The sequence below is a fragment of the Microtus ochrogaster genome, chromosome 10, assembly GCF_000317375.1.
Source record: "Microtus ochrogaster isolate Prairie Vole_2 chromosome 10, MicOch1.0, whole genome shotgun sequence".
Lineage (NCBI taxonomy): Eukaryota > Metazoa > Chordata > Mammalia > Rodentia > Cricetidae > Microtus > Microtus ochrogaster.
Genome location: NC_022016.1, coordinates 54,097,401 through 54,110,232, shown reverse-complemented (window position 1 = coordinate 54,110,232; position 12,832 = coordinate 54,097,401). Strand labels below are relative to the sequence as shown.

At 40.1% G+C, this 12,832-nt stretch overlaps 1 protein-coding gene across 11 annotated transcripts in view; it reads left to right on the top strand.

The window, feature by feature from the left end:
- The window catches only part of Pum1 (pumilio RNA binding family member 1), a 117,358-nt gene that overhangs the window by 28,627 nt on the left and 75,899 nt on the right, over window positions 1-12,832 (top strand). For all 11 annotated transcript variants that reach the window (XM_026781874.1, XM_013348397.2, XM_013348396.2 and 8 more), the window contains exon 3: window positions 4,366-4,434. In XM_026781874.1, the coding sequence (XP_026637675.1) occupies window positions 4,366-4,434 (69 nt within the window). The remainder of the gene's footprint in view (window positions 1-4,365; window positions 4,435-12,832) is intronic.

Here is a 12,832-nt window from a genome sequence, read left to right as displayed (position 1 = left end):
TTGCCTGCCCTTCCAAAGGTCCTGAGTTCAATTCCCAGCAACCACATGGTGGCTCACAACCATCTGTAATGAGGTCTGGTGCCCTCTTCTGGCCCGCAGAGATACACACAGACATAATAAATAAATAAGTAAAAAAAATCTCAGGTGGGCAGTGGTGGTACACACCTTTAATCTCAGCACTTTAATCCCATGTGCGTGTTGGGAGTTAAATCCAGGTCCTCTGTAAGAACAGCAAGTGTTTTTAACTGCTGCGCAATCTGCAGTCCCTAAAATTAAAGTTTTTCTTTCTTTTTTTTTTAGGGAGGGGCTAGGGGTTCGAGACAGGGTTTTTCTATTGTTTTTTTGAGCCTGTTTTGGAATTTGGTCTACAGACCAGGCTGGCCTTGAACTCACAGAGATCCACCCTTCTTTCCTTTCTGAGTGCTGGGATTAAAGATTTGTTCTGCCACTGCCCAGCCTACTTATTTATTTTTATTGTATTAATGTTTTACCTGCATGTATTCAGTCCCTGTGGGGATTCTAAAAAGGTATCAGATTCCCTGAGTTATAGGTATGAGCTATGAGCTACCATGTGGTTGTTGGGAATTGAGACCCAGGACCTGTGCAAGAATAGCTAGTGCCGAGTAGTCTCTCTAGCCTCTTCCCCCACCCCACCTTTTTTTTTTTAAGAAATTGTTTTAGTGGTGGTGGTGCTACACCTCTTTAATCCTGGTACTTAGGAGGGAGTGGCAGGCAGCTCTCTGAGCTTGAGGCCAGCTTGGTCTACAGAGTCTCAAGACAGCCAAGGAAACTGTCTTGGGGTGCCAGGGCGGGGGGCGGGACCAAAAACAAAACAAAACGCAAAAATTTGTAAAGTATTTTTCTTTTGTGGATTACTCTTTCTTTCATTTTTTCTCTACTTGTTATTATTTAATTTTGCAGGGCCTTATGTGGCAAAACACTAAATTAATGAGTTAAATTATGGGGTTAATTGGCAGGTTTGGACCTATCAGAAATAAACTCTGGACTCTGGAAGAGGAAAGGAAACTCATAGCATAGGGTTATGATGTCTAGAGGTGGGATGAAGACGAATGCGGTCAGGTTGACTTTCATAGGGTTCTGAAGAAGGGGTTGTTGTCTTGGGTTGGAGAGATGGCTGAGCAAGTAAGAGCTGTCACTGCGCTAACAGTGGCCCTGGTTTCAGTTCTCAGCATCTACACTGTAGCTCACAACCACCTGAAACTCCAGTTCCAGAGATTCTAATGCCCTCTTTTTGTCTACTCAGGACACCAGGCATGCGTGGGTGAACATGCAGGCAAACATTCATGCACATAAAAGTAATTTTTTTTGTTTTTCGAGACAGGGTTTCTCTGTGGCTTTGGAACCTCTCCTGGAACTAGCACTGTAGACCAGGCTGGTCTCGAACTCACAGAGATCCGCCTGCCTCTGCCTCCCAAGTGCTGGGATTAAAGGCGTGCGCCACCATCGCCCGGCCTAAAAGTAAATATTTTAAAAAGGATTTGGTAGTGGTGTCTGTATGGGAGGAGGTAGCCATATTGCAGAAGCAGAGAAAGCCCTGGGTTGTGAGCTCTACCACGTGGATGCTGGGAATCAAACCCAAGCCCTTTTCAAGGCAACAAGTGCTCTTAAGCTCTGAGCCCCTTCTCCAGCCCCTGTTTATGTACAGTTTGGTAAAGTTCAGGCTGGCCTTGTATTCGTGATCTTTTTGCTACAGGCCTCTTAAGTGCTAGGATATAGGTTACCATGCCTAGCTTGAATTGTATAAAATTATGTTTATAGCAAACACTCTATAAAGTTGTTACAGCTTAGTAATACATTGTATCATTAGTTGCATAGTTTGTTACCTGTGGGTTTTAAAGTACCCATAGACAGCAGTAGTACTCCCAATTTACACAGGAGATCTTGTCTTTTTCTACTTTCTACTTCCCATGTAGATTGAATCTATGTGAGTCTCTTTTAGTGTCCGCATTGTTGTCTAAATTCTCTAGGATTGCGGTTTGTAGGCTGGCTTTTCTTTGTTTTTTATGTTTAAAAACCACCTATGAGTGAGTACATGTGATAAATGTCTTTCTGTGTCTGGGTTACCTCACTCAAAATTAATGTTTTCTAGCTCCACCCATTTTCCTGCAAAATTCAAGCTGTCTTTTTTTTCCTGCTGTGTAGTACTCTATTGTGTAAATGTACCACATTTTCCTTATCCATTCTTTGGTTGAGGGGCATTTAGGTTGTTTCCAGGTTCTGGCTATGACAAACAAAGCTGCTATGAACATAGTTAAGCACATGTCCTTGTGGCACGATTGAGCATCCTTTGGATATATACCCAAAAGTGGTATTACTGGGTCTTGAGGAAGGTTGTTTCCTAATTTCCTGGGAAATTGCCACACTGACATCCAAAGAGGCTGTACCAGCTTGCATTCCACCAGCAGTGCAGAAGTGTTCCCTTTTCCCCACAACCTCTCCAGCATAAGTTGTCATCAGTGTTTTTGATCTTGGCCATTCTTACAGGTGTAAGATGGAATCTCAGAGTTGTTTTGATTTGCATTTCTCTGATGACTAAGGATGTTGAACATTTCCTTAAGTGTCTTTCAGCCATTTTAGATTCTTCTGTGGAGAGTTCTCTGTTTAGGTCTGTACTCCATTTTTTTTTATTGGATTATGTGATCTTTTGCTGTCCAATGTCTTGAGTTCTTCGTATATTTTGGAGATCAGACCTCTGTCTGTGGGGTTAGTGAAGATCTTTTCCCATTCTGTAGGCTGTCGTTTTGCCTTGTTGACCATGTGTTTTGCTTTACAGAAGCTTTTCAGTTTCAGGAGGTTCCATTTATTAATTGTTTCTCTCAGTGTCTGTGCTGCTGGGGTTCTATTTAGGAAGTGGTTCCCTGTGCCAATGCGTTCAAGTGTACTTCCCACTTTCTCTTCTATAAGGTTCAGTGTGCTGGCTTTATGTTGAGGCAAGACAGGGTTTTTCTGTGTAGACCAGGCTGACCTGGAACACATAGAGATCACCTCACTCCACCTTTACCTCTTGAGTGTTGGACTCAAAGGTGTGGGCTGCCACTACCTGGTTTCATTTGGGTTTTAAGTGCTATCTTTCTCCTTTCTTGACTTTAGCTCAAGCTTTGCATTAATTATTTATCCACCAATCTTGGGAAGGTGGTGGCCAACAGGACAGCAGGTTTAGGAGGCTCCTCTTTTAGTTAGGTGTCTTGTTTTCAGATGTGCAGAAAGGCCTCTTTCATAAGTATTTTCATGGATGACTGTCTCTAGAGTGCCTCAAAAGCAGAGATGAATTGTTGATAATAATTGAGAAGACCAACAGATGGCAAAGGGCTTTTGCTGTTTTGAATCACAGTCTTAAACTTACAGTGACTTAAAACTCGCCATCATTTTGCCTTTTGCCTTCTAGTTTGATGGAGAAGACAACTTTGAATATTTGTTCTCAAGAATGTTGTATCTTCATTGCTGATGTTACCTTTTTTTTTTAAAAAAAATAGTGTCAGGCGTGGTGGCACATTAGGGAGGCAGAGGCAGGTAGGTCTCTGTGAGTTTAAAACCAGCATGGTCTACAAGTGAGTACTAGGGCATCTCGGGCTACAGAGAGAAACCCTGCCTCGAAAAAAATTTTTATTATTACTATTGTATGTGTGTGCTTGTATGTGTGTATGTGCATGTGAAAACTATCTGTGGGAGTCAGTTCTTTCCTTGAATCATGTGGGTCCTGGGGTCATACTCAGGTCATCAAACTCAGTAAAAAGTGCCTTGATCCACTGTTACCTTTACCTTTCAGCTAATGAGTTTGGAGCTGGTTAAATGAAAGCTTAAAGAAGTTGTATATTGATATGCTTTAATGAGCTGTGAGGAAGGTTTCTTTGATACATACTATTTCTTTTCTCCCTTTTTTGAGATTTGGGATTTCCTGGAACTTCCTCCTCTGGATAGATGTTTGAATATAAAATTTATAGACTGATACCTTGGAGTAATCCAAGAAGGCTAGTTCAGACTGGCTTCATTTATACAGCTGAAGGCTGAGGTGCAGCGCTGCTGCCTTTAGGTCAGAGACTCCCTACTAAATACCATTGCTGTCCAGCATATTGGCCTCTGCCTATTACAGTATGTGAAAAGTAACTGACATTATTGTCATGTGATGTTTTCATGCTTTGAAAATAGACGGGAATTGGTAGGGTAAAGCAGGGATCATTTCTGAATCCTGATGGTTAAAGGTGAGTAATACTTAATCCCTTGAGTTTTGTTACCATGCTTGTTGAGTTCTTAAAGTTAATATTGAAAGATGTTTCATTTGTGCATGATAGATACATAATATTTATGATGCTGACGTGAAGCTTTCCCCTCTATTCTGAACACTAGGTACGCTCAATGGATGAATTAAATCATGATTTTCAAGCACTTGCTCTGGAGGGAAGAGCTATGGGCGAGGTAAGTGAGTTGGTGTGGTAGAAAGTGGGAAGCTTGGAGTTGTCTTTGATTAGATGTGTCTGAATCTAGTCTCTAGAAATATGTGCTTGCTTTTCTCTGTTGCCTTCCTCACAGTAGGAATAGGATGCTGGATAGCTGTGTCAAAACTACTGATACAGAATGACTATTAACTTAGTCCAACATATTAACAACAAAGCACCAACATATGAACACACATTAATAAGTAAGTTAATAAGTTAGATGTAATGTGAGGTGTTCAAACATTTTAATTTTATATTTATTAAGTATTTTACTTCATTTTTCAGTGGCTAGGTGTTTTGACTGTTGGAGAGGGACTTTTAGATGTGCTGATAATCAGAGGATGTCAGTAACCTGTTTAGACCAGTGCTTTTCAAAAAGAAATTACCCAGGACTCCATTGTGAACGCAGGATGCTTCTTAGGTTTCTGGTCAGATACAGATAGAGATCTCAGCTAGTCGTTCGGAAACAAGAACTTTAGTTTCTTTTTAGTGTTTAATTTTTTTGTTCATTATATTAATAAATAGAGTTGCCATTGTTTCAAAGGGGAATATAGTTAAAGAACACCCAACTTCTGAAGGTTCAGCTTGTTGACAGGACTCCTAACTGATGGACAAATCTGTAGACTGTTCAAATGTATTGCTGAAGACTGCATAGGTTCATAAGAGGCCATTTGCTTGTGACTGTCCTTCTGGGCAGAACTCTGGGTTTGTCTGTTGTTCTGTACTTAAAAATTCTCTTACCTACTTTGATGTTTTGGAGTAGGGAGATGACTGTGCTTCAGATTTTTTCCATGTACTAGCCATTAGATAATATTTGTTTGGTTTAGTGAATGCTATTTGGTCTGGCCATTGTGCTAGGTTTGGAAGATTCAGAAGTAACACAGTTCCTTTGCTGGGTTTACACTGAGCACTCCTGGGTTGCTTCTGTGACAGCATTGAGTAGTCACAAGCTTCTGCTGCTTTGTCCTGGGATTCTTGCTCATTTTGTTGGAAGATTTTGCTTTGACTTTTTCTGAATTTTCTTATGCTTAGAAAAGTAGTTTCTTCCTCATCATCTTGGGCTCTGAATTTTAGGAAATGATTGACAGGGGTCATTGTGTTAATAATTCTGCCTGCCTGCTGTCATTGGAACAGCATGCTTTAATAAACCTTGCATGTTATTGGGTAAAAACTTTGTTACTTTATTTCTAGCATAAGATTTGAAGAGAAAACTATCAGATTTGGTAGCTATTAAATATGGAAGGATAAATCATGTTTCTCTTCTATTCCTGTGATTCTAACCTATTTGTTAAAAGTCAAATTCTAAAGCTGAGTATGTTGGCTCATGCCTTTAATCCCAGCATTGGGAGACCGAGGCATGAAGGATTCAAGGTCAGCCTGGACATCATGGTTGAGTGTATTATTAGTTAGTTTTCTGCTGTAATAAAATGAGCAAGGGTGACTTAAGGAAAAGATAGAGTTTATTTGAGCTTCTGGTTCCAGAGGGAGAGTTTGCAATGGTAGAAGAGGCATGACCATAGGCCATGGGAGCAGAAAGTGGAGAGATCAAATCTTTTATCTTTGGCATGAAACACACTTGGTTTGGTATGAAACTTTAAAAGTGATTTACTTCCCCCAGCAATGCTGTACCTCCCTATAACCTCTCATAACCTCTCTAAACAGTGTTACCACTTGGAGACCAACTGTTCATTAATTCCCGAGCCTGTATGGACCTTTCTCATTCAAACTTCGAGAACACAAACCAGCACATTCACAAAGCACCTGTGCTGACTACAATTTGTTAACTACCTTCTAGGCAGATATCAGGACCCACTGAGGACACAGTTTTATTCTCCACTCAAGGAAAGATATTATTCCTTCCTTAAGCTCAGATGACTCACACAAGTTAACTCTCCAAAACACAAAAAGGGCAGTGAAATACAGAGTGAAGGAAACCCTGAATCTACATGGAAAGAAGAACAAGTTTCTTTTACAGCTGAAACTTAGAGAAGAAAGGCTTTGAGAGCAGCATATCAGTATCATGAGGAGAAGGGTACCAGACTGAGGAAGCATCTTTTGGTCAAATGAGGACTCAGTTGCATACATGCAGACTGGGATATACCTCTCTCTATCCAGGGGAGAGTAGGATAGCAGAACCATAGCAATATGCTTTAATTTTTTTTTTTTTTTTGAGACAGGGTTTCTTTGTGTAATAGCTATCCTGGAACTCAGTTTCTAGAAGACACTGGCCTCGAACTCACAGTGATCCGCCTGCGTGCCTCAGCCTCCCTAGTGCTGGGATTAAAGGCTTCAGCCGCCACCACCGGCTAATTCCAACTTCTAATTGCTTGATTTTTTCTTTATATTTATCAATAAAACATCTCTTGAAGGGAGTAATACAGTATTTACTAATACAAAGACTAAATTTAAATGGATTGGATGGACTTTTAAGCTAGGCATAGTGGTGTGGTGGGGAGGGAGAGAGAATACAAAGTACATGAATATATGGGTCTTTAAAGCTTTAAAGAATGTGTTAGTGCTGCCTTACTGTGTTCAAAGCCTTTGCCATAGATAGAAAAATTTTGAGCGTATCATAGTAGAAATTTTGCTAAGAAGTTGTTACTTAAAATACCACTCACATCTTTGCTGTGTCTGGAGTGCAGCTGGTGTGGGTTTTTTTTTTCCCCTTCTCCCGGTTCTTGGTTTTTGGAGATAGAGTTTCTCTGAAGCTTTGGAACCTGTCCTGGAGCTCACTCTGTAGACCAGGCTGACCTCAAACTTACAGAGATCCACCTGTCTCTATCTCCAGAATGCTGGGATTAAAGGTGTGTGCCACCACCACCCGTCAAGTGCAGCTAGATGTTTTTATTGGAAAAACTTCCAAAAAGATTTAGTTTCTTTCTTATTTATTAATTAATAATATAATAGTTATTATTATTATTATTATTATTATTATTATTATTATTATTTTATGGAGACAGAGTTTCTCTGTGTATCCTTGGTTGTCCTGGAATTCCTGGAGAGTTGCCTGCTTCTGCCTCTCTATTGTTGGGATTAAAGGTGTGAGCCACCAGTGCCCAGCCTAATATTTAGTTACTTTTATTTTATGTGTGTGAATGTTGTGCCTGAATGTGTGTATCTGTACTATATGAATGTTTGGTGGCCGCAAAAGCCAGAAGAGGAACCGGAGTTAATACAGCTGCTTTTGGGCTTCTTTGTAAATGCCGGGATTTGAACCTGGGTCCTTGGGAAGAGCCAACAGTGCTCTTAACTACTGAACCTACTTTGTGGCCCATAAAGTCCAGCTGTTTTTAGCTGAAGGGTTTTCATTCCCCTTAGGTAGAATGTGAAAAAGGAATAAAGAACAATGCCTTGGGATATGGATGATAAGTTAAGTCCCATGAGCTTTGCTTGCTCTTTCATTCAACTTAAAAGCCCTCAAAAGTTTTTGTTTTTGTTTTTTTTTTTTAAAAAGTCAAAAAGCTTATTGGATTCAGGAAAGCTTATATTCTTTTGTGGTCATCGATACCAAATATCTGACAACAACAAAACAGTAGAGGAATTTTTTTTTAAATTTATAGGAGATGAGCCCTCTTCAGGATTTGTTTTTATTTTTTGTATATGGATGTTTTGCCTGTATATGTCTCTCCAGCCCAGGATTATTTATTTTAGCTCTCAGTTTCTGGGTTTGGGAACATTTAACAGAAGAACTTCTTTATGGCAGACAGGATGCAAGTAGTGAAACGGGCATACAGGAAGAGACTATAGCAACATGGTAGGACATACTTCCAGGACTCTATGTAGTCTCTGTTTTCTGTCTTCCTCCACCCCCCCAGTAATGACAGCTTTTTAAGACTCCACTAGGGGCTTGATCACTCATGATACCAGAGTTTCTGGAGGGGCCTCGCTCTGTTTTGCTTTTAGTTAATTCTGAATCCAATCTGGTTGACTATCACAGTTAACTATCATGTTGACTTAAACTTTCTTCATTGTTTTCCTGTGTGGTCCTTTCTTTCTATGTAGAAGGGTGATTAGGACGTAACTGTTTATATCCTAAAAGGATGAATTTGTGGAAAGGAATGAAGTATTGTGAGAGCCATTGACAAAAAGATCCCTTAGTGCATAGTTGACCTTTGTGTTCTCTGTTGTTTATTTGTGGTTGTCTAAAAAAATATTTTTGTATAGGGTCTATGGTTTTGTTTTTGTTCTTTTTAAGACAGATTTTCACTATGTATCCTTAGCTTGGAGCTCGATTTGGAGGTTAAGCTGACCTTAAACTCATAAAGAGATATACCTGTCTCTTTCTCTGCCTCCTAACATCTGAGATTAAAGGCATGTGCTACTGCAATGGGCCTGATGAAATAGTCTCATTCTACTGGAACTCACTATGTTTCTCAGGCTGCCTTTGAAATATAGTTCTCTTACTTCAGCCTCCCAAGGACTGGGGTTACTAGCATGAACTAGCTGAATTTTTCTAACTTTTATAGAACAAGTGTCTTTTTTTTCCTTTTTAGAATGTTGGTGATGATGTAGGGTCTCATATAGCTCATGGTGGCCTCAATAAGTGACCTTGAATGCATTTTCCTGCCTCCACTTGTAAATGTTAATGTTCTGGTCATTCACCGTCACAATGAACTAAGATTCCATAATGTTTTATATATCTAGGATAGCTTAATAGTGAAGGCCACCATGTCATTCTGGATTAAACTGAATATATTTAGATAGCCCTTCATCATTTAGAAAAATACTTGGTGTTAGATTTTAAATCTGATTTGAGAAGGGGCTGGAAAGATGGCTCATCGGTTAAGAGCACTGGCTGCTCTTCCAGAGGACTCAGGTTCAGTTCCAAGCATTCACATGGCAGCTCACAGTTGTCTGTAACTCCAGTTCTTGGGGTTTTGACTCCCTTTCAACAGACATGCATGCAGGCAAAATACCAGTGGACATAAAATAAAAATAAATGATTAAAAAATCTGTTTAAGAAAATCTAAGACACCTTCCCTAAATACAAAGTGATAAAGAGTTCTTCCATATTCACCAGTAGACTTTAAATGATAATTGCAGATACCAGAAATTAGAAAAGAATAATATCCCTGAGTGCAAGACAGTTTTAAAAATGTTTATTTTTTTAGGGGTTGTGTCTCTTACTGTGACAGTCTGGCTGGCCAGGAACTTTCTGCCTCCGTAGTACTGGGGCTAAAAGCATGTAGAGGAGGGAGTGATTTGATAGTGATCTGGAAAAGTGTTTATTCAGAGAAAGAAAATTTCTTAGGGTAGAACCAGCATAAAGCAGGGCCTTAGCCAGTGCTTCCGTCTGTGGTTCTAACATTTATTTTTGGACTTTGCTTCTTTCTTTCTCTAGGAGATGTTGAGTCAGAGAGTTTAGTTCTAGGATGCTCCCAGATCAGAGATTGCTGGAGTTTGACCTTATGTTGACAAAGAATGCTTTAGCCTTTTTGGTGGAGAGAGGAAAATATGCCAAAGGACATCTGAGTGATTTGTTATCTTAGAACTTTTCACTGGTCTCCACACGTGTCGCGCCTCCCCCCTCCCCCCCAAACATACACTCTTTATATAGTCCACTCTTCCTGGACTAAAATAGGTTTTCTTGTATCTCATGCTGACTCCAACAAATAGTAAACTTGTACAGCTTTAAGAAATATTTTTATGTGCATATGTGTGCCTGCATGAGTTTATGTCACTGTGTGCATGCAGGAACTTGTGGGAGTCAAAAGAGGTTGTCAGATCTTCTGAGGGGAATTATAGATGGGTATGAGCTATCTATCGGTAGACCTGAACCCAGGTCCTCTGCCAGAGCATTAAAAGTGTTCTTCATTGCTGAGTCATCCTCTCCAGCTTCAACCTCTAATCCTACCACTTTCATCTCCAGAGTGCTAGAGTGATAGCTGTGTACCACCATACTCTTTATGTCATGCTGGCCTCATGCGTACTAATGTATGGAACTGCCAGTGGTGTTAGAGTTCTAGCCCTCATTGTGTCCTTTTCACTGGCCCATTTACCTTTCTACAGCTGATTGGAAATATCCATCAGGATACATGGTTTGGAGCCGAGTGGAGATTTGATGTGGTGGCTCAATATGTTAAATTATTTTCCATTATGGTTGACATTGTCTCCTAGAATTAGAAAGTTTTAATCAGGGTTTGTGAATTTTCCTGAATGGGAACTGCTGTTTAAGGTGGAAATCCCTTTTAAGTGTAGTTCATTCGGTTGACTACAAATTTGATTATTGAAAAGAGATATACTGTTGACTCATAAAGTAGGCCTTTCTAGATATATTAATACAAAGTATTTGGCCAGCCCATAACTCTTAATATCTTCTCTCCAAACTCTGTTGAGCCTAGACAGCAATAATGAAGGCCCTAGTTCTATTAACTCTGTATTAAAACTATTTGATTTAGAACATATCCTACATCTTGCTGGTAGAATGAATTGTAGTCAGGCCACATGATCTAAAGAAGCACACTCTTAGTTTACGACTGACTAAAGTTACTGTGTGTTGGATGTGAAGTGACTTTCTGTCTTATTTGGGGCGATATTCCTGAGGCTTTGTAATAAGTTTTGAGATTTGACATTTTGAGGGCAAAGATAAGGTTCCTTCTTAACTAGAAGAGTGGGTGTATCTGGGATTTAGAACTTAGTTTCTAACTCCTTGTCCCATCACTTTGAAACCTGTGTTAAACCTTAGTCCTACATGTATCCACCTTATCACTTTTACCGAGAAGGCTTGGCAGACCTACCGTGTACACTGAGCATCCTTGGAATGTGGAAATGCAGCAAACATAGTAGTATCTTTGCTTTCTTTGCACGGATGTATTTCTACACTTTCATGCTTCTCTTCTGGCTAAAATGCTAGCTTAAAAAAGAAAAGAGGCTGGATACAATATCTTTAATTCTAGTGAATTGGAGGCCAGCCTTGTCTAAATAGTGAGTTCTAGGACAGCCAGGACTATGTAGAGAGACCCTGTCTTCCCATGTAGCCTAGGCTGGCCTTTATTACTATTACTACTAATTTTTTTTCTTATGTACATTGGCGTTTTGCCTGCATGCATGTATGAGGATACCAGACCCCCTGGAATAGGAAGACAGTTAGGAGCTGCCGTGTGGGTGCTGGGAATTGAATCTGGGCCCTCTGGAAGAGCAGCCAGTGCTCTTAACTGCTGGAATCATCTCTCCAGCCCTCTAGCTTGCCCTTTTACAGTGATCTACTTGCCTTTGTGCTGGGATTAAATGTGTGTGCCACTGTGGCTGTCTGTTAGTGTCTTTTTGATGCATATTTTTATACTTGAGTAAAGCAATTAAACATTTATGACAGTAAATGTCACTTCCAATACCATATTTATATGATACCATTAATAGCATCATCTGTGAGTCATTCTTTTGTTTTGCTTTGTTGTTTGAAATATATCTACACTATGAAACCAAGGCTTGCCTTGTACTCTGTTTTTGCTTGGAAAATGCTGGGATCATAGGTGTCACTTTTCCTGATGGGACCCCAGCCCTCCACTTTTTTTTTTTTAAGATGAGGGAAAGAAAACCAGGTAAATCTCTGAGTGTCAATACTAAATGGACTGATTCCATTTTGTTGCTCACAGTAAAAGAATAGGAACAAACAGTTTTTCTGTCTATGCTTATTATCATTTCATTGACATAATGTTTTTTGTGATGGTCCTTCGATGTTAGAATGTTTTTTTTTTTAATAGATAGGCAAGAGACTGATGTGCTTATGCTCTGGCTGTTTGAACCTAGATACATCACTTGCAGTTCATCATGTCAAGTTTTACTCTTTGAAAGATCAGCTGCTAGTTTGTGCTCCTGCATTAAGCTTTCTTGCTCTCTCACCAGCTAAAAGCTATGGAGTGAGTTCAGGGGCTTCCTCCTGTAATTAAGGCCCTATACTTAGCACCAAGAAATCCAGTTCAATTGTATAAACAGCTGTAGCACTTAGATGCCTTTCTTGCCCCTAGGGTTGTGAAGATGTGAAGAGGATGAGTACCAACAAAACTGAAAGGCCCTGCTCCTCTTCTGCAAGTAGTTACTTCAGAAACACTGGTACCCAGGATCCAACAGGGCTGTTGCTTGTCAAGTTGAGTCTGATATGAGGCCCTCTGTTTTTGAGACAGAGTCTTAACTGTGTAGCCCTGGCTAGGCTGAAACCCGAGGTGTTCTTGCCTCCATGTCATAAGTACGGGGACAGAGGGGAGGATATGGTCGGCATGCTCTACCATAGCTGCCAAGGCATTTGTTACCAGAATCGTGGAGTTGAACCAGATCAATAGGCAGGTTTGTCTGTATCATCTGCTATGACATAGACACCCCTGTTCTGTGTGCATAGTCAGACATAATGGTGTCTAAGAAGTTGGGCTTATTTGTGCTTTGTT